Below are 22,354 nucleotides of genomic sequence, written 5' to 3' on the forward strand. Positions count from 1 at the left end.
AATGATTGGTTAGAATTTTTCATTGCCTAAAAAAATGAACCAATCACAACGCATTTTTCTCAAGACTTTCTTTTCCACCATATTCCCTCGTGTTCTCGGCACAGTCTAAGGTATGATGAAGATGAATTTCTTTTATTTTCAATTGATAAACTTGCTATATCCTATAATCCACGATTTTCTTAAACTTCTAATTGTCATATTTATTGAATATATAACTTATTTGTGCCCTTGATTTCATTTTATCAGACCAAATACCTCCGACCGCAGTCCGTCATTTTTCCCGTAAAATTTTTCTGCCATGCGTAATGTCACCTTAGTGCTGAAATTAAAGTGTTTCGTGAATATGTTATGATTCGAGATATTTTCACTGGATTTCGAAGATACTCCTTCAGTCGACTGATTAACGTAAATCATTTACCACGAAACTAATGGACAATTTCCTGTTCAGAATTGGAAATTAACAATTAAAACTTGGGTCCACAGTAAGATTCGTAATCAAGACAGTGTCCACATCAATGATAAATAATTCTTTCCAGAGTTTTAAAGATCTAGACCCTACCGAAAAAATTGATATGGTTAATGAGTAATTAAGTTGATAAATGTTTCATTGTTTATCAGAATTTGTATTTTTATCAAGAAATATGATAAGTTTTGATGGGATTAATGGTTTTTTTATCACTTGAAAACACAAATTTCCTCGTAGGGAGTTTAAAAGCTCCGTCTCTTGATGAATCTAGCACAGTAGCAATGTTAACCCCTTGCTGCTGTGCATCATTCATGATCAGAACCACTACTGGGAATAATCTCATTATACCATCTACAGCTAGTTCTGAATTACCACCCCATGATGATCTCTGCATTGTAGTGATGTAAGTTCCTTGATGCTGTGCACAGATCATGAGAACTACTGCTAACTAGAAACTTCATTTCTTGCGCTATTATTTCCTGTTAATAAATAATAAATTTTATATGTTTTCTATCTACTTATGAAGCCGACCTCAGGACACTTAACGCTTCATAGTGTAATAATATCCTATATTGTTCACATTCTTCTTACTTATTTCCTCGTGTATTGTATAATGAAAAAAGTACTGTATTCTTTTGCGTATTACGCGCACCTCTTTTGGCATGGGAGATTGACGAAAAGTTAGTTGACATCTAAAACGTTCACTGGGAAGTGAGGAAAAATCACCAGCAGAAGATGACATTGAAATGAAAGGATTCCAGTAAATTCCCTGAAATGTGTATCCTTTCATCAATATTTCAAATAAAAGTATTTTTCTATGTTTCCCTGCATTTGCAAGCCATGTGCAGCAATGTATTGGATATTGCAAATCAGGTATTTCACAGAAACAATGGCATTAAGTTTTGACTGTTTATGAAAATATGTTTTAATTTGTCAAGTTCTGTATTGGTATTTGACACCTAGAAGCAGTTCACCAAGCGAATTAAAAGATTGGTGACAATTGTTTTCATCCTTAGATTGATCTTTTGTTATTTGATAATTAAATGACAATGGGCCCGAGGACAGGTTGACACACCCGTTACTGTGCATTTAACACTCCACAGGACACAATAATTACAACAGTGTGTTTTGAGAGAAAATAAGAAGCTAGTCATGGTTTTTTGTACAAATTGAAATGCAAGAAAACGGCATTGATGGATTGTTCGAACCTTTTTTGCTGAAATGGGGGGGAATTAAGTGCATATGGACTTATCTACTTCTTGACACCCTAGGGGCCTACAAAGTTAGAAGTAGGTTTACATATATATATAGAAATCTGTCATTCCTCTGTCCATGTATTTAATAAAACCCACAAACAAACTAAAAAATTACATTTTGTATGTTGATTTTACATGGGTTATTGACTTCTGTGTTAAAAAGATTCAATCGATAAATTAATAATTACAAACTATGACTGATTCGTACTTTCAACACCATGTGCTTTTGTTACCACTGAAAGATATGTGGGATAATGATGGATTTAATTCATTAAATCAAGTAATAAATGTATGAAAATTCTCAGAGTTCTCTGTAATCAGTTAAGGTAAATTGCAGTCACGGGTGGCTGTGCATCGGCTAATGTTGATGCACACCTGTCAATTAAGTCCCAATAATCAATTAGGAGACAGGTAGACAGGATGTTTATATACTAATAAAACCAAGCAGATGGTAATTAATAAGGGTTGACAATTTTTTATGTCCAGTATTGGAAAATGGTCGGTGGTCATTTGCAAAATTTGTCGGTCAATGACTGGCATTTTTGACTGTTTCTGGATCCTTGCTGCTAAATTGGTGATGGGACTTTAATTTTGTAGGAAAGTGCAACTGATGTGGGTTTGCATAAAGGAACATATGCCTGCAAATGGAGATAAATCCAACTTGGGGTTTGCAATAAGGTCAAGTCTGAAATCCTAAGCGAATTTTCAGCATCATTGGTAGATGTGCAGGAAGGAATATAATAACATTGTAAGATAAACAATATACATGCCTGGTTTCCTGTTGCCGAGTTAGGAAGTGGTTGGGATTTAATTATTATACCCTTGCTTAAAAAGGGAAAGGTACATTTGTATATAATGATCATCCTACAAATTTACATACATTGTTCGTGTACATTTATACATCTGTACGTGTGCATGTTGGCTTTCATCAAGTTGGCACTTTAAAACATGGAAGAACAAAAAATCCAAGCTGTTACATGTAGCTTCTATAAGTTACAAAATATTTACTGTGTTCAGTTGTGGAGAAAACAACTGCTTTTTTCATTGTTGATTAATTCAATGTGTGAAAACTATGAAAACTGATTAAACATGAAGCATTTTTAATTCAATAAAATAGTGATCAATATATTTGTTGATTTTAGGGAGCAACTAGCCATGGCTGATCCAGAAAGGTAAAAACTTGAGAAATAACGAGTACAGACATTATAAATTACCGTCTGACCGACAGTCATGTCAGTCAAAAACTTCAGTTGGTCAGACATAAATTTTGGAAGTTTTTGACTGCTAAAGGTTGAATTAGGGTTTTAGTCAGACAGCTGGAAAAATTTATTTTGTAAAGACTTGCAGTAACTTCATCTGATTATTTTCCTTTTAATGTTTTAAAATGAATAAAATCTTAAGGTTTTGTTGTTTTATACTGAAGTTCAAAATTGTAAAGTACAGTGAAAGTTAATTAATTAGTTATTGAGAATGTTATGTAATGAAAAGTAAGTTTTGTAATTATTGATTCTACATTGATAAATATCTTCCCACAGTAACCCAACAACAATTGATGAAACTGAAGCTGATGTTGAGGAAGTTGATGAAGTAGAGGAAGAAGGTAATGAAATTTACAGGAAAGAGAAATGTTGTCACTTGTGGATCAAATGATATTTTGTTAATATTTATTTTTAATATCCAGTTTCTAATTATCAGAGAAATTTTCTTCCATTTGGTATATATTGGCTCCCTAGTATTTCCTAATCAACAGGGGATGCTCTGGCTTCAAAAATTCTGTCGCCAGAAATATCACCAGCTGCCATTTTTTGTCGCCAGTTTTCAGAAATTAGAGCCAGAGGGTGCCAAAAAAATTACAATTTAAAAAAAAAATAGACAGTATTAAGTTCACTGATGAATTATCTTTGTCAATTCATCAAAATAACCTCTCCATTCATGACATGCATGTACCCAAGGTTCACTCTTGATGCATGTATAAAGTAGGTTTTTAGGTTTTTTAGTCTGTCATTTTCATATGCATAAAATATTAAGTACTACTCCAGAAACAGGTATTTTACTTCTATGAAAGACTATATTACTATTCTCATACAGTCCCTGATTTTAAAACATGTTCACCCTTGTCTTTTATGGTCTAATTTATCTAATACAATATAATTAACTTTTTTATTATTTTTGACAAGCTTGATTCTTTCTTTTTTTTTTTTTTTTTTCCAAGTGATAAAATTTCTATCAAACTACAGTTTGTACCATGGACCATTAATCGGGTCTTGATATCTGAATAGCATCTCCTTAATTAGGCTTTGGGAATCCCCAGATATTTTGTTTACCGATTTTCCCGCCAAAAAAGTCACATGGCAGAAGTGTAAACAAATGTCCTCCATTTTCTTTTATCAATTCTTTCATTTCGAAGTATTTAGACACTTCCTGATGGGATATAATCATTGTTAATTGGACTTAATTTATTCTGTTATTAGGCAAGTTGTTTCTGAATGTATTACATGGTTAAATAGGGCTGTGCAACTTGTGTGTAGCCACGTGCACATGGCCTTAATTGTGTTTACCTTAGACCAGATGATGAGTGTTTTGATTGGCTCAGTAATATATTTACATTTGATTGACACCTCCCATGAGGATATTGTCAGTCCAGTCGCCTGGTCTAATTACCTTTAATTGCCTTCAGGCATAAATTGGTCATAGTCAATTAACTCTGACCAGGTGTCAACACAATTGTTTAAGTAGAGAGAATATCTGTTGCTGATAAACTTCCTATCAGTTTGAATGTACAAAACCTAGGCGCCAAGAAAATCGCCAACGGGCTATTTTTGTCGCCAGATAAAATAAAAAATCGCAAATTGCGACATTGGCGAAGCCCAGCGCGACCCCTGATTTATAACGTTATCTTTTGAAGGCTGAAAGAGTGTTTGGTTAAAATATAAGACTGGAACACAAAATCAGTCTTGTATCTTAGTTAATCATCTACATATAAGTGATCAATGCCCAACATTTTAAAGGTGCTATCGATATAATCCATTTTATTATTCCCCATGCAACAAAGTTGCAGAGGGTATAATGTTTTTGACCCATCTGTCAGTCTATCTTCTGTTTTCCAGAATTTTTTTTTTTTTGAAGCACTTGGAGATATTGACATGATTTTTATTATATAAGCTCTGATAATTTTTACCGAAATTACAGGCCTTGAACTAAGCAAAGTAAACAGCAATAACTTTTCCAGACTTTTTTCTGAACACATGCAGATATTGACATGATTTTTAGTATATAAGTTCACCATGATAAACTACTGGACAAGTTGATGATTTTTACTTAAATTACAGACCTTGAACTTAGCTAAATTCACAGAAATAACCTTTCTTTACCTTTTGTTCAGCTACAATGATATTCACTTCAGATTAATTAACTCAGAAATAACAGTCTGGAGTTTCAAACTTTTACATGTATTTCTCTTGCAAATAAATTTACTTGAGTATCCAACATGGGGCCATACGGGGTATGTGAGCACGCTTACTAAGGGTCTTTAATTCAGCTAATTTGTAAATATATCATTGACACCAGCCTTTATATTTTGTAGATGGCTCTCCTGCCACTGTCCCAACAATAGGTCTCGCTAGTCAGCTGATGCAAAATCCAACCATTCTGGCAGCTCTTCAATCCAAGATGGATGGAATCATAGGTGCTCCATCTGGATACATACAAAGGTAGTCACTAAGGAACTTAGATTTGTTGGGAAATCCCTTGACTCACTTTTATCAGACTTACAAGTTACATTACTGTGGCAGGACATATTAGTCTCATTGTAATTAGTGTGCAAAATATTATATTAAGGAAGTACTAAATTCATCAACATATACTCAGATGTTATCATAACTCTGAGAATATGGTTTTAATAATTTTTGTAGCCATGCATAAATGGCACTAATATTTCAACAAGCCATAATCTGTATTGTTTTAATGTAGTAATGATTGAAATGTCAAGCCCTGGTGTCTCAGAAGTGCTCATTTGTCCACACTTATTGCAAAATCTTTGACAGACTTTACTTATTTTAATTTTTTTGGTGCCATTATGGAAGAAGCTCCACTTGGGGATTGGTCTAATAATTCTATTACAGACATGATTTTTTTCTGTTTTGGCGGAATTCCACTATTTCAAATCCAGATTTTACTGCTACATTTCTTATTTTACTGTATATTTACTAATGATTTTTCAATTTCCCCCTTGTTAAGTACACTACTGCACTCCCACGCGACCATCGTACTTCTGCGTCCCATCACAGTTCTGAGTCTTACATGTATAAAGCAGGTTTTTGGCTCTACAGTCTTAGTCAGGATCTAAAACCATAAGTCACTTTTCATATGCAAAATAATAAAGTACTGTTTTATTTATGTCAAGGACTTTATATTACTATGCTCATATAGCCCCTGATTTTAAAACATGTTGACCATTGTCCTTTGTGGCCCAATTAAATTTATCTTAAATGTGATTTAATTTTTTGTTTATCAATTTTTAAGAAACTTATCCTTTTTTTCAAGTGATAAAATTTCTATCAAATTACCAAAGACCATTAATTGTGTCCCTTTTTTATTATCTCTTGTTCTCTTATACTTCTGCTTTATATCTGAATATTATGACTTAATGCCTTCAGTATTCCCGTAATTAGATTTTAGGAATCCCAATTCCATTTGTTTACAGATTTTTCCCACTGAAAAGCCATGTGGCAAAAGTGTAAACAAATGTCATCTATTTTCTTCCATCAATTCTTGCATTTCAAAGTGTTTTAGACACTACCTGGTAGGATAATCATTGTTAATGGGATTTCATTTATTCTGTTATAAGGTGAATCTATTTTTGAATGTATTGTATGGTTTAACAGGGCTGTGAAGCTTATATGTAGCCAATAAAATCCCAACTGATCATTTTTGTCGCCAGATCGAATAAAAAATTGCACATTGTGACATTGGCGAAGCCAAGCGCAATCCTTGTCTTAACGTGATAACCTTTATACATGATTAAGTTTGATTTTTTAACAAAATCCAAAATCATGTAGTTTATTAGAGTTAGGCCATTTTTTACATTTTGCCATCCCCTTTTATCATCATAATGTGGCTGGGTAACTCTGAATGTTCCATTAATGCCCTTCAAAAATACCACAGAAGAAAAATAAGTAGTATGATTCGAAAGGATCAAAGACCCTCAGAAGCAAGCTGCACAAACCAGTGAAAAAAAATGTTGTCATTGTTTTGTTTTGTTATTTCAGCTTGCCTAAGTCAGTGAAGAGGAGAATCAAAGCCTTGAAAAAAATTCAGTTTGAGTCTTCAAAAATTGAGGGAGATTTTTACAAAGAGGTTCATGAATTAGAGTGCAAATATGCTGCCAAGTATGCTCCCATGTTTGAAAAAGTAAGTAGTTACTGAAATTTTTAGTACTTACAGGCTAAATAAACTGGCTACATCAAACTAATATAGATTGACATATTTCTTTTCGGTGGGTCATGACCAAACCGAATACATAAACATATCATTATCAATAGCCCTTCTAAAAATTTCAAACCCTTGAGAAACAACATTCTCCAACAATGAACTTTTGACTTGCCTTGGTACCAATGTAGCCAATAAGAAAATTGAGAACCTATCAAGATATAAACTGAACTTAATTTTGAATGTTGTGAAAATTCCATGTGAAAGTGAACAGTTTTAATATATATTTCCAGTTTCCAAAGAATTAAAATTTTGTTGAAAGATCACTTAGTATTGTTGCTTCCACTATGTCCAGGTAAAGTTGTTTCTATTCATTTACAGAGGACACGTATTGTATCAGGAGGAGTAGAGCCAACAGATGAGGAATGTGAATGGCCAAGTGATGATGAGAAAGAAGATGAAAAGGTGGCTCAGCTTTCGGTAAAGTTGTCCTGACAACTTTTACTGTATCTCTATCAATGCATTATTAATTAATATTGAAAAAAACTAGATTTTTATAACTGTAGTTTAAATTTGGTATTTAATTTAGTTCAACTGATATCTGCTGTTAAACCTGGAATGGAATGTTAAATGGACTTTTAAGTCCATACAATATTCCATAGAAATGGAACTATTTGAAGACACTGTTGAACTTTCTTTTAAGTCCTTAATTTGAATTTATTTAAGGATGAAGTGAAGAACAAAGCTAAAATTGGAGACTCTGAGAAAGAAAAGGCTGAATCAGAAGGCAAAGAGAAGAAAGAAGATAGTAAGAATCTTGCATTTTGTCATATTGTTAAAAAGTATCAGTGTTTAAGATTTTCAAATAGTGTTTTCTTTGTAGTGGTATGTTGTTTTTCTGATTGGGTTTGAGAAATTATTAATTGATTATTCTCATTTATACATAAAAGGTAAAGTTATAAAGATTTATATGAATCAGTGTCGTTCCATCCCTTCTTAAATGGGTTAAAACTGAACAATTAAAAACCTGAAATCTTGCTTAAGTTCATCCCCAGTATGTGTAATTCTAAGAGTTTCTTGGCAACTGTAATTTTGTAAACAATACATGTAGGTGTTGGAATAGTAAGCTGTTGTGTTCACGCTATTGTTCGAAACATGTTTATTTTATTTTTATTTTTATTCTTTCACTGTTGTCACAACCTCTATTACATATTTTTGTGGACAGTATTGTAAGTGAAAACTATTAAATTATCAAGAGTTTATATTAATAGCAGAGGATAAGCCAAGTGATCAGGGAGATGGTGCTAAGAAACTAGGTATTTTTGTTTTTGTTCATTGGAATTATCAATGGCTTTGTTAATTTTTAAATGCTTTTAGTTTGTTTTGTGATTTGGTTTAATGATTCATTAAATTGACTAGTTTTCTTTTTGTTGAAAGTTGGTGTTAGTATTTTTTCTGATTCAGTGTTCTCCGACAAAAATATTAAAGTATTAACGGAAGATTGACTTTTTTTATGGTCACCTTTATGTGTCTATTTCTAAAAAATTTCATTAAAAAGTCCAAATCTACTAGGTGACATACTAATGCTGCTAAGGGAGATAGTTTGCACTTATATAACTTAGGAAGGACTGTACTAGATAAACACTTTAGCATGTGCTTTCATTTGATATTGTTCTTTCTTTTTTTTTCATTAGTCTATCTTTTACATGAATATTGCCAGTGTTCTCTCCATAATTTTTAAATAGCACAGTGCTTTCTGGCATAGTATAGCTCTTGTGGCCTTCCTCCAAAATTATAGCACAATGCCCTTAGTGCATTCTAACAAAAGTTAATTAGTGATAGCACAGTACTAAGAAATCCTAATGCTGCTAAGTACATAATGTTATAATGGCTGTGGGAGAACACTGATGGCTACTTTTGGTATCTGAGCTTTGCTTTGAATAACCAAATAAACAAAGTCAGTTTTATTGTAGGGACTTTACATGGTAATTTATCAATATAATCTCATGATATCCTGTTTTCAAATGGCATGAGCAAAATAAAGCCGTAGGTGTAGTCCTTTTTACCAATACTGATTGACCTCTTAAAAGGACAGTCATGATTTAATAATTTTCTTTAATAGATTTAAGGAATCAAAAGTATATTTTTACCAGCAGCTTATTAATACAGTATATTTGCAGTAAAACAATAATATGCAAGCATTTGCATCAACTCATATTAAATATCATTAAAAACCAATACTCAAGAGTCAAAATGTAGTAATTAAGTGTTTTTTTGGTTTTTTTTCCATATCCACCAGAAATTGGAAAAGAATTACATTTGTCTCTGTGTTGTCGATTTTATATTATTTGCTGTGGTTTTATGACATGTGGTCATTTTGTATTATTGTATCCACTAAATTAGAGGACAGGAATGAAATGACATTTTGTATATATTATTTTCTTTTTTCAGATGAGGGAGCAGATGTGAAAGGCATTCCAAATTTTTGGTTGACAGTATTTAAAAATGTAGATATGTTGTCAGAAATGATTCAGGTAATGCGTAGTAATTCACAAATTTGTGTATTAAACATTAATTCTGAATTTTACAGGATAACAAGTCTCTGTTTCATAGGATGTAGACTTTAGTGTGAAGTCAGAAGCATTTTGAACTTAAATCTAGGAAAAATAATTTATGATAAATAGTCATCTTTAACATGAAGAGTTACAATAAGGAACCAGTTTTCAAATGTTCTGTTATGCCACCATAGCAAAGGTAGCTTTGTACAAGTTAATTTCTTTAGTCAGTGATTTTAAATATGACCTGTACTTTATTGTTTACTTACATATTGCAGGACCATGATGAATCCATCCTGAACCATTTGCAAGATGTTAAAGTTAAATTCTCTAGTGCACAAGATATGGTATGTTAATATAAAAGCTAACATGTCTTTTGTCCCTTCCTCACCCTCTCTTCTGCAAAGGTAATGAAATGGTATTTTCTATCATTCATGTTAGGGCTGTTTCAGTAAAATATACATGGGACGGGGGGAAGGCACTTGAAAATTGGGGAAACCTCTTATAGAAGCGATATTTTTCCACTCCTACCTACCCATAAAAGGTAAAAACCCAAGCTTTATACACACCAACAGAAGCAAATAAAAATTTATATATATTCTTAAACAGTATTTCCATGATATTTGGTATATGAAGAGAAATAGAAGATAATGAAGAAGTTTTATTGATCCACACTGTACAACAGTGACTGTATATGAAGCTGGTGTATTTTTTTTGTATCTCATCTAACCAGTTGAAATTTCTGTGTGTATCCATATGATTGCCTTTATAGTTGTGTGAAGTTTCCTAAAATCCATTTTTTTTTTATCGGGGATCAATGATTTCAAGAAAACTTCTGTTCTTGTATACCTAGCACTTTCAGCTGGAAATCTGCTATATTTAAGCATCACCCAAGTTTGCATGCACTCTGAAGGTTAGGAACAAGAGAGTATAAAGTAATATTGATGTTTATCAATATAAAAAATTCTGTTCATTTGCACACTTGGGGCTATCTTGTTTAATGGTATGGAAATTTTGTCCATTGTTGTAGACTCTGACAATTTCTAAGATGAAGAACAGAAGTAAAAGCCCTGTTCTTTGATAATTTGGTGCTTTTGTCACCTACACATTCACTCCATAGCCCATACCCTTACATTTTGAAGTTTTGGAATGGGTTATTCTTGATATCAATATGCAATGACTACATAGTGATTTAACAACTGTTCAAATTCAGTTTCAAAAGAAGTTTAATTGTGGAAGAGTTGTTTTGATGATAATTCAGACACACTGAATAGATATAAGATGTGGTATGAGTGCTAATGAGACAACTCTTCATCCAAGTCAATTTATTTAAAGTATAAACCATAATAATAAGTCTAAGTACAATCTTCAGCACGGAGCCTTGGACCACACCGAAAAGTAAGCTATAAAGGCCCCCCAAAATTACTAATTTAAAACTATCCAAGCAGGAAAACCAACGGTCTAATCTACATAAATATTGAGAGACGAGGAACACTTATGAACCACATCAACAAATATAAGTTGACATCTTTTCTGATGTTTGGGCGTCTGGTCGCACCATTGCTCCACAGCAAAACCCAGAGAATACCGAAAGAATAATGTCAAAACAAACACGGAGCGATTTCTGGGCGAAACACCTGTAAAAATGGAGTGAACTTCCTTCAACAAAAGCGTGTAACTCAACTGTACTAAAGATTTATACAATGACAGGGATTCATTTTGGACCATTTTGAGAAAGTAAAAAAACAACTTTCAACAGAATGTTCCTTCATTTTCCCAACAACCACTCAGAGAAGCGAATTTCCAAGCCCAGTACCATGCCAAAGGTGCATTTTCCACCAACCCACAACCAAGTATATATTTTTTTTTTAATGCCGTCCCTGGGTCTCATGTATGTTTTGCTGGAACAGCCCTTATAGTCCCAAAAATATGGTACAAGTTTAGCAAGGAGTATAATTTTTCCATTGATTCACAAGATTTTTGCTTTTACAAATTCATATTTTACTGTTTATTTACTTTTAATTTTGTAAATTTCTACCTCCCTGTTGTTTCTCCAATTAACAAAGTGTTCCAATGGCTAAAGGACAACATAACAAGTAAATTCACTATTTCAATGGTGCTTTATTACATCTATTTTTGATTGTTATTTCTTCTCATTTAAGGATTTTGAAAATGGTAGTGGGTCCTTGGGAAAAGCTGCAAAAGAAAGCTGGACCCTGTACTATAAAATGTAGTTTAAATGTACTGTCAAGTGGCAGATTGCTTTAATATTTTGCTGTAAAAAAGTCAGTATTTAGATTTCACATATTTGTCATTTCAGGGTTTCACATTAGAGTTTTATTTTGAAGCCAATAAATATTTCTCAAATACAGTGTTAACCAAGCAGTACACAATGAGATCAGAGCCAGACGAAACTGATCCATGGTCATTTGAAGGTCCTGAAATTATCAAATGTAAAGGGTATGTTTTAGTAAAGTACAAAATGAAGGAAGACAGTAAAATCACAAAATATTAAAGTACTATCTTCAAGCATACTTGTCTGTTGGGTAAAGTTGTCTTTTTCTCAAGCTAATGATTAAATGAGTGCTGTGTTTTTTTTTAATTGAATATTAATTGGGCATAAAATGTCTTAAAGTGAACTTCACAACTAATAATAATATACTAAATAATATCTTGTTTACCAGTGAAGTTGAGTCTTAAAAAAAAAATATTTCTGTCCATGGACATGTATGAATCATAACATCAACATTAACCAATAATTTCCACTAATGAAGCATAAATAAGATTAATTAATAGCTGGTGAAGATAGATGTATTAAACAAATCTTTAAATCAAATATTGAACTGGCAGATTTTAAAGTGATGGAATCTATGATTGGGTTAAATTCTTTGAATATCGGGGTGTTTTGTTTTGTTTTGTTTGTTTTGTTTTTTTTTTTTTTTTATTCAAACACACATTTATGCAGTAAGATGGTCTTAGTCAGACAGTAACTTAAATATGAAAATACTAAAAAAAAAAAATTATTTTGTTTCTAATTTTCCTAATGTTGGTTGATCAAAAAGAACAAGTTGTTATCTTAATTCAGAGAGTGATTATATCATTTTTTAAATTTACTTTATACAGATGTGAGATTGACTGGCAGAAAGGACAGAATGTAACGGTGAAAACAATTAAAAAGAAACAAAAACATAAAGGAAGAGGAACAACAAGAACAATAACAAAAACAGTTCAGAATGATTCATTTTTCAATTTCTTTAGTCCTCCAACAGTACCAGAGGAAGATGGAGAAATGGTACGTAATTTAATCTAGATTTGATGGTGTGTCATAATGAAGCATACAGAATGAAAAGATTATTATTTGTGTTTTGTTTTGTTTTGTTTGTTTGTTTGTTTTGTTTTTGTTTTTTTTTTTGTTTTTTTAGCGCACCTGGCCAAAGGCCATGTGAGCTATTGCCATCACTTGGCGTCTGTCTCCGTCGTCGTCATTAAGGATTATACAAAACTCTTCTCCTATGAAAATACTTGACTGATTAGAACTAAACTTGGTATAAATGTTGTTCAGAATATCCTGCATAGAAATGTTGTCGGGATTTTTGATTCGTCGAAAAACATGGCCGCTGTTACTAAAGATAGAACATAGGGGTCAGACAGTAGATTTTTGAATATATCTCCAAAACTGTTAAGCTAAATTCTGACATCAGGTAAAAATGTTCGGCATGATGAGATCTATCACTGGTCAAATTTTGGTTTTAATCCGTTAAGCCATGTTGGAGTTGTTGCACTTTTTCAATGATTTTTTTGTTATTTTTAATGTTATTTCTTTCAAAAATCTTCTCCTCTGACACTACCTGACCAATTGAAACCAAACTTGGTATGAATGTTTCTTGGGATATCCTGCATAGAACTGTATTGGGGATTTTTTATTTGTCAAAAAACATGGCCACCATTACTAAAAATATAACATAGGGGTCAGACAGTAGTTTTTCACATATATCTCAAAAAATGATGTTTAACCGAACTTTCAGTTGCTGAAATGATCCTTATTATAAGGGATTCAAAAGTCTTCAGGGGTCCAAGTTGTCAGGGACTCCTTGTAAGAGTTATTGCCCTGGAAAGATGAAAAGATTTTTTTTACAGTTTCAGCCAATATCTTGAAACCTATGATAGATTGAAAGAAACTTACAGTTGCTGAAATGATCCTTATGATATATCCTACCAAAGTTATCTTGAGTCAAAATTGCTGGACATCTCCTTGTGAAATTAGACAAATTTTAACAAGGGGAGCAATTCAGGCTTCTGGGAGCCTCTTGATTTTATTTATTTTTTTTTTGCTTATATCTTCGGAGCTAGAGCAGTTGTCAGTGGGAAACAGACAACTTTAAAAGGAATTTGCAGATGTTGTGTAAATAAATAATTTTGAAATGAATATACATGATTAGGGTAACTTCAATTCCATGGATAATATTGAGTAACACACTGAATTTGAGCCAATATGAATCCTGAAAGATGTGTAATGAAAGTAAGGCAATTTTTGTGATACTGCAATTGCATTTCCATTGAAATAATGTATTTATTTCTAAATTTTGTAAACAATGTATGCAAATGCAGCCAAACAATATATAACTACAATCTTTTTTTTTTCTTTTAGGATGAAGATTTAGAAGCATTATTAGCAGCTGATTTTGAAATAGGACATTTTATTAGGGAAAGAATAGTGCCTAGAGCTGTGTTATATTTCACTGGAGAAGCTTTAGAAGAAAATGATGATGTAAGTTACAGTGATTGGGATTAGAGGAGGCCATGCACTTATCACATTCCAGCTGAAAATGTCCCATTGGAATCAGAAATTTTTACTAAGAATGTTAAAGAATGGCCCATTAAAAATCTCAAGATCATCAAAATATGGCACATGTGCAAAATTTTGATCCCTATCACTGAATTTAAAGCCTGTTTAGTATTGTATTTTAATCTGAAGAGCGAATTAGGTGTTTTTGAATAAATATGCAGCTAGTAACATGACCTACTGAAGACACACTGAAAACCTTATGGAATAAAGGTAATGTCGAGCTATAATTTTGCGATTAATTCATATATGGGTGAAACAATCAAGAATGATTTTCTTCCGTTTTTTAGTGGATTTTCACTATTTCAAATCCGGATTTTACCGTTACGATACTTTTTTTTTTTACTGTATATTTACTTCTGAGTTTGCCAGTTTCTGCTTTGTTGACCTCGTAAAATAATTTCTGCACAATACTCAAAGGTAATTTCATCATTTTCATAGTTCACTACAGTGCAAGTTACTGTATTTCCTACTAAGTACACACTGAGGGCCAGTAATACTTTTTTTTTTTTAATTTTCTTAAGAAATGTTAAAGGGCAGAGATAAAATAGACAAAATGACAACATTGGATAAGTGTTAGGTCTTACAAAGGAAAGAAGCCTTAGAAGTATGGATTCAAAAGTTTTAACTGAACATTTCCACAAATATCATTTTAATCCTTAAATATTAAAATGTATTTGTTTTCAGGGTCATCATCACATTGAGTTCATTTCAAGTATTTTACATGTCCAGTCATGAGATATACATTTTAGCTATTTATGAAAGTATCAGAGTATACAATTTCATATATCTTTCATATTTAATTTTGAAAAAGTTCAGTCAGTTTATATCATTTATTCTTATTTTTGCTTTGTAGTTTGATGAAGAAGAGGAGGAGGTATGTTATTACTTGATTATTGAATCCATAAAGCAGTAGTAATAATCCCTTGCTGTATTTTAGAGTACCAAGACTGATTACTTACCTTATCTTTTAGCCATGAAAACAGTAAAACATGTAAACTTAATACAACATTTACCACTCAATGAGTGGGTGGTATATTGGAATCACTTTGTCTCAATTATTTTACTCTTGTGGATGGATTGATTTCAAATTTAGTATGTGGTTTTAAGTTAGATGGGGGCATATGTTATATGTTATGGTTGCTATTTAATATCAACTTCCTGTTCCTTTGGATTGCAATACGAGTTGGGATATACCTAGCATGAAAATGTGTACAACTTATTAATGTTCATATCTATGGAGTACATTGCATCATGTTTTGTTGTTCTGAAAGTAGTTATTTGGTTTCTGCTTGAAAAATAAAATGCTATGTTATGTTGAAATTGCATAAAAATAGATAGTCAGCTGTTTTTTGCATACTTAGATTTAATGCTACACTAATAAATTCTTTGTAAAAGTCATATTCAAACAGTATAAATCCAAAACACAAGAAAAAACACCATGAATTGCATTTCATTCATCAACTCATTACTTCTACCATTACAAGCTTATTTTGAATTTCTTACCAATCCTCTTGAATGTCAATTAGACAACAGAAAATACATATTAGCAGTCTAAGGAGAAGAAATACTTTACAGCAAAATCATTTACTGCAATGCATTTACATGTATGAACATCCATATTTCCACAATTTACTGTGGCAGATGGACTCATTGGACATACCTGAATTGAAAAATAAACTTAATGACATTGTAGGGTGAAGAGGAAGGTGAATATGATGAAGATGCTGATCCAGATTATAATCCACAGGTATGATTGATAGATCTCTTCAGTGCCAAAAATTGCTTAAGTATACTGAAACATTCTACACAAAACTGATAATTCTGGCATATAACACCTGAAATATTGCATTTAGCTGTTTATTTGTTTTGTTTATCTAGTAATTATAACTTTTTTTCTTTTTTTTTCTTCAAATCCACTCCAGCCAATCATTCCAAACTATATCACAGTGATATTGAGTATTAAATATTAATCAATTTTAGTTTGGTGATAATTGCATTTACTGTTCAGGAGGATAGTTCTTTTTCACTTGAATATGTGCCATCTGGTTTTATTATGTTTTTCGTTTTCTTTTGTCTGCTTAGAGGCCACTGAATTATTTGGATTACATGACATTTTCAATGTCCTATTTCACAGTAGAAAATTTGTGCTGTAATACTTTTGCTCTATGCAAGATCAAAAGATTATTTTTGATCACTTGCAGACTGTCATGTATTCTTCAAAAAAATCTTGAAAATTTTATATTAGATAAAAGTAGAAGATTTGGACTTATATTATTGGCTAGATCAAATACAGACTGCCATATTCAATCGAAGTAAGATTGTTCAATATGGGTTTATCATTATTGTTCAAATCATCTTTTACTTTTTGCATTATGACAGTTTTAGAGATGTTTACATTCCAGATTTTATTGAATTAATGAAAATGCCATTTGACTGAAAGGGATTCCATATTCTAATCCATTATATTTTATGTTCTTAAATATCTTGTAAGTGAAAAAAAGTAACCTTTTAGAATTACTACATTAAGTCTACCTTGGAATTGTTGTTTTAGCAGGCAGCTTAAGGAAATGCTGGGTAATTTTTTTGGAATTTTTCCAGACCAATTATAGAAGGGAAGGAATATGTGATCTTGCAAAATGTGAAAAAATCAAGTCTTGTTTAAGGGTCTAAACAAGTATGGTTCAAAAGACGAGCTCAAGCAAAGATTCATCTCTTGGAAAGAAGAAAAGTCATTGATGGAGAGAAAATGTCCATTAGACCTAGTAGTAGTTTGTTTCATAAGACACAAATTTGATTAAAGTGTTGTAACATTATCATGCTGAATAATTATAAGAGTAATAAAGTTGTATGGACCTCTTAGGGCTGTTCCATGAAAAGATATGAGGTACCCGGTAGGGCACTTTTTTACCAAGGGAGCCACCCGTAGAAGTTCTATTGATGTTTTGTATTAATCTCTTTACAAGAGACCCATGTACAAAGAATAAACATGCTTTTCCCCGTCCTTCATATGTTTTAAGGAACAGCACTCAGTTGAAACAATTGAATTAATTGAAATTTTTGCTGTCATGAAGACATTCAATTTTCTTTGTTCCTTTTTTTTTCTTTTTTTTTTTCCTTCTCTCTCTCCCTCTGGTGGAGTATTGTAATTTTGGCAAGTTCACACATTCCTTAGGTTAGAGTGTGTTATCCTTTTCAGTCGATCAGTGTTAATGATCGTGCTTTATTTGTTGTAAATGCATGAATGTGATTTTTTTGGAATGATTTTTTTTTCATCCACATTATACTAAATATTACCTACCATGCCATTTCTAAAACAAAACTTGGTTAAATTTGAGTAATAAAAAGTGTCAGATTACTTGGCACTCCCTTTGAATGTGTTGTATTTATTAACATGCTTTTGCCATTTATTGTATAAGCATGGATACATGAATATATCAAAAAAATAAAAGATAAATATCAGTTTTCAGAGATAGTTATACTAGCTGCATGCCAGTGGTGGATTTATCTACATGTACATGTGTATTTGTTGTGTTGAAATGATTTTTTTTTATTCTTACCAATGAGCTTTTTGTTGATAGAAGTATTGATGCCTTGACATTTGAAAAAGAATCTGTCATATTTTAGTGTAGAATTACATAGGATTACTTTAATAAGCACATATAAGCTTTTTTATTGATCTGGGTGGAAAAAAAGAATATACTTGTATTTCATTATTTACAGTGTCTTGAAAGTTTTAAATGAGTGTTCATATTTTAACATATTTCCTAACTTGTTTCAGTGTAAATATTTTGGTAAACAGATTTGATTATTCTTGTTCGTGATCACTCTTAGAAAGTTTTCTGTTCTTTTTCAGGCTGATGGTAACAAACCAGAAGAATGTAAACAACAATGAAATCTTAGAACAACATAGTCATCATTTGTTTATAAATTTCACATCATCTTATCAAAAATTTATTTCAACATGTTCCAAGTTTGACCATTTGTAGTGCACTAAAACAGCAGCCTGAAGTCAGCTTGCTAACATCAATGGAATTGAAAGATTAGTATTTAGAAGTGTCATATGAGATGATTTCTACACCATTCTTGCCTTCTAAGAAGAATCATTAACGTAGCTTCATGGATAAGATTTTCACAAAATGCATTCAGAATTGCAACAAGTGCATTTTGAGCTTCTGTTATGTGTTGGATGCTGTTTACACAATTATTTCATGTGTTGTGTGATAGATTTGTTCTATTTAAAGCCTTGAATTATGTGCAATTGTGATATTAATGTTGGGGGATTGAAGGTATACTACAGTTGAGACAATAATAATGTTTAATAGTACTTTTTCATTTTGTTATATACATGGATTGAGTTTCATAAGTTCAATTGTTAACTTTGTTTGTCTACAAAGACTTTTATTAGAATATGGCTCATGATTGTCAACTACATGTATTATATAGAGGGTTTTAAGGTTTTGGCCTATTTGTTCTGGAAAAAGAGTTTACACATGTCCCTTTTTGATTGTTTACTGACAAGTCTACAAGTGTTCATTAGTCTGAAAGTAAACATCAAAAGTATGCACAGAAAAAAATGTTAGTCACTCTAGTCAGGGAATTCTTAAGGCTGTCATTGTTATAAGAGTTCAGTGAAATCTCAATATGTCTGTTTCTCAAGATCTTCCTAAATTAAGTTGATGAGCAATTCTGGATTGGAAGAAGACTCATTAGAATTTTTTTTAAGAACAAGGCCCATTAGACTGTATGGCTGTATATTGAAGACACGTGAGGCATAATGTCTGAATTATTGTATTCAAACAATTTAGAACACCAATTTGTGAGATATCCTATTCCTTAATTAAGAAAAATCAATATTCAATCATAAAGCCATACATATCTATGCATGGGAAATTCACTCTGAATAGTTGATGTTAAGCAAGCCTTATATTTGAGGAAATAAAAGTGCTTCATAAATTCTGTTGATTATTTGGGAGTAGTATATTGTTTTATAGTATAATTACTACCTTTTCATAAGTATTTGAAGTCATTATGGTCTTATGCAGTTACATTAGTGGGATATTCCATTTGTATGGAAGGAATGTAAAATTAATCCTATCATTGCAGTGTGGTGTGGAGTACAATGATCATTGCATGGATTGTTAGGTTTTTCTTGCTGAATTTTGCTTTAACAATTTAATTTGTATTCCTTTGGTTGGGTTGATTCATTTTATTTTATATCATTTTTTGTATAGAAAGACAACTTGATAGGTTTTCCCCTTGTTACATGATTTCAGAAAGTATGTAGAAGGTCGTAGACTTTTCCAAGTTTTAAATCAATATTCTACTAAAGGAAATTCAAAATTCCTTGTTACTGTGTCAGTGAAAAAGGTTTCAAGTCCAAGACTTAGGTAAATGAAGTTTTATAGGTCCTTAATCAGTAATTGAGTGTTTCTAAACTTGGACTTGAATTTATATCTCTGTTGTATTAGCACTTCGGGTTTTGTTGAATCTCTGTTTGTGCCATGTATTTGTTAATTTTGTAGTGGTGAACAGGGTTTGACACTTAACTTTTCTTGCTACTATTTGATAGATTAATTAAGTGGTCCTCAAAATTATTTTGCAGTCCTTTCTTAGGACTAATAAAATTTTGAGAATTAATTCAGGGTGCCCTAAGGACTACCAATTTAAATTTCAAGGTTGTCCTTAAAATAAGGTAGGCACGGGACTTCTGGACCACTGCTTAGTGTCAAAACTTGATGAACTTATTTAGTTTCACAGTGAATTTAAGATAGAATGATAATATGTTGGGGTGTAAATTCTCTAGTCTCGATCAATGGAATAATAGTTAGAAAGAAAGAATCGTCCTATTATTCATTTAATTTGCTGATATGACAAAAGAATCTCATTGGGAAATTGCTAAGCATATTGAAAATAATCTTAATAATACATGTACATCATCCCAAACTTTAATTCAATCAAAATATATTTCTAGAATGTGAGGAAACTTGAAAAGGTGGGCATTGTCTGTTGCAAGTGAAGTTTTCAATTATATTTCTTTATGATTGTGTTCATACAGAGTTGGGTTTATTTTTATATGCTTTTTTAGACTATACACACAGCTGTCAGTTGATCACATCAGTTTTCGTTGTTCATTCATTTACATTTTATCTTTGTATCATTTAGGTTATATGTTTTGTGCCTCTTGAATTAGACTACAATTAAGTGGTTAAAAGATTTTTACCTGTAATTGGCATTTGTTTATGTCCTTTTCAAATAAAAGGATGCATAGTTCTAAAATTGAGATTAATCTATTTCAGTTGATGTGGTCAGATTCATTCTTTTTTTTTTTTTCTTTTTTTTTTCATTCATTTTGTTACACTTTCCATCCTTGTACTATGAAATCATTATTGTAGTGTATAGTGTATATAGAAGAGTTCTACCAACCTTTTAATATTTGTTTATGAATGTTAATTTATTTTAAGCATTTTGTCGAGTTATACTTAAAATGATAATACTGTCTGTCTTTTTCACCAGGAAAAGAGAACACAATATATCAAGAAAAGAAATTGTGTCTACATTTTGGTCCTTCCAAATATGTCTTGTTTGTGAACTCTGAGAACTTTGATGAATAGATTAATAATGACAAAATTTGGCTTCTCTCTCAACAATGAAAGAAACTTTTCAAAAAATCATTTTATAGCATTATGGCTATGTTTGAAAACTTGTATGTGTATTATGGAGTTTTAGAGTTGCTGGTTACGTATCAAAAATGATATGTTTCATGTTTATTCTATTTATTTTTTTTTATTATTACCTCAAGTCAAATGCAGCTACATGTATAATGGAATATTATGTAAATTTTTACTTGGGACCGGAAGCATTACTAAAATTTCGGTACTTGTAGCATTGGCTACTAGGGCCCGTCCAGCTTCTTTCTTGTTAAGTACATTGTACCTATCATTCATGATAAATTTTTATCGATAACAGCATCAACACTCTAGTTTAATTCACATGTAGAAGGGAAATTGGACATGAAGCTGTGCTGCTAATGATAATTTAAACTTAAAAAACTCAACCAAAATAGTTATGTCATTTTGTTCATCCAGTTCTTTAATTTAAAATGTTTGAGTTAAACTACCTATTACATTTTTGTAATATTTTGGCTACTAATCTTTGATTATATTACAAGTTAAAACAGCAAATTATCCCATTTTATCATTTATGCTGCTGGAGTTGATGTTTTATGTAGTGTTACTCAGGATACAACATTAATTATAATCCAATTGTAAGTTGGGTTGTTGACACTTTTATCTTTGTGGGTTCATCATTAAGCCAAATGTTAGCTTATTATTAAAATTAAATGAAACCAAAACAAAATTGAATATTTGTGGATTAACCCATGGTTCACAAAAGAATTTTGAAGTTACTTTGTAAAGGTGGTTAATTGTAGCCATTCACAAGCATGTTGGCACAAGTTATGTTCATATTTTTTTTTTTTATAATAGATGTGTATCTGCTCTGTTGCTATTTGAAGCCTGAATGAACTTGTTAACATTTGAGTCAAGGTCTTATTAAAATAATATCAAGTGTTTCAGCTTTTGTGTGTGTGTGTTGCATATAGTTTTTATGCCTGAGCTACAAAGAAGGAGCATATAGTGTCCCACTTTTTACTTGTGAACCTCATCCCTCCAAAGTACATGATGGAATTGTGCTTATAAATGGTGTACATGAATGGCAGAATTCTGATTTGTACTTAATCATATTTTTTTTATTTTCACAACTTAGTAATGTTGTAGATGTTTTGAAATTACCTAAAGTTTTTGAT

At 31.6% G+C, this 22,354-nt stretch overlaps 1 protein-coding gene across 19 annotated transcripts; it reads left to right on the forward strand.

Moving 5' to 3' along the window:
• Positions 1–58: 58 nt before the first annotated feature.
• Positions 59–22,123, forward strand: LOC148609667 (nucleosome assembly protein 1-like 1). Of its 19 annotated transcripts, XM_088540749.1 has the most exons (18): positions 90–110; positions 2,320–2,470; positions 2,865–2,894; positions 3,258–3,322; positions 5,306–5,432; positions 6,990–7,131; positions 7,531–7,629; positions 7,876–7,957; positions 8,406–8,465; positions 9,601–9,683; positions 9,983–10,051; positions 12,025–12,164; positions 12,828–12,996; positions 14,353–14,472; positions 15,404–15,424; positions 16,244–16,297; positions 16,796–16,862; positions 18,404–22,123. In XM_088540749.1, exons 3-18 carry the CDS (start codon positions 2,878–2,880, stop codon positions 18,406–18,408), a joined length of 1,320 nt encoding a protein of 439 aa, XP_088396875.1. In that variant the 5' UTR covers positions 90–110; positions 2,320–2,470; positions 2,865–2,877; the 3' UTR covers positions 18,409–22,123. The 19 variants fall into 19 exon arrangements, with proteins under 19 accessions (XP_088396877.1, XP_088396883.1, XP_088396887.1 ...); XM_088540751.1 differs by lacking the exon at positions 2,320–2,470 and having other exon boundaries at positions 59–110; positions 8,421–8,465; XM_088540760.1 differs by lacking the exons at positions 2,320–2,470; positions 16,796–16,862 and adding an exon at positions 17,102–17,124 and having other exon boundaries at positions 64–110.
• The last annotated feature ends 231 nt before the right edge of the window (positions 22,124–22,354 follow it).

The sequence above is a fragment of the Perna viridis genome, chromosome 8 (assembly GCF_037379345.1).
Source record: "Perna viridis isolate PV_CMFRI_1.1 ecotype Kerala chromosome 8, ASM3737934v1, whole genome shotgun sequence".
Classification (NCBI taxonomy): Eukaryota; Metazoa; Mollusca; class Bivalvia; order Mytilida; family Mytilidae; genus Perna; species Perna viridis.

Bases quoted from the DNA above. Each gene is read 5' to 3' on its own strand.
- LOC148609667 (XM_088540768.1), top strand. The intron at 12,997-14,352 runs GTACGTAATTTA...TTTTTCTTTTAG, and splicing joins CAGAGGAAGATGGAGAAATG to GATGAAGATTTAGAAGCATT. The intron at 15,425-16,243 runs GTATGTTATTAC...ATGACATTGTAG, and splicing joins TTGATGAAGAAGAGGAGGAG to GGTGAAGAGGAAGGTGAATA.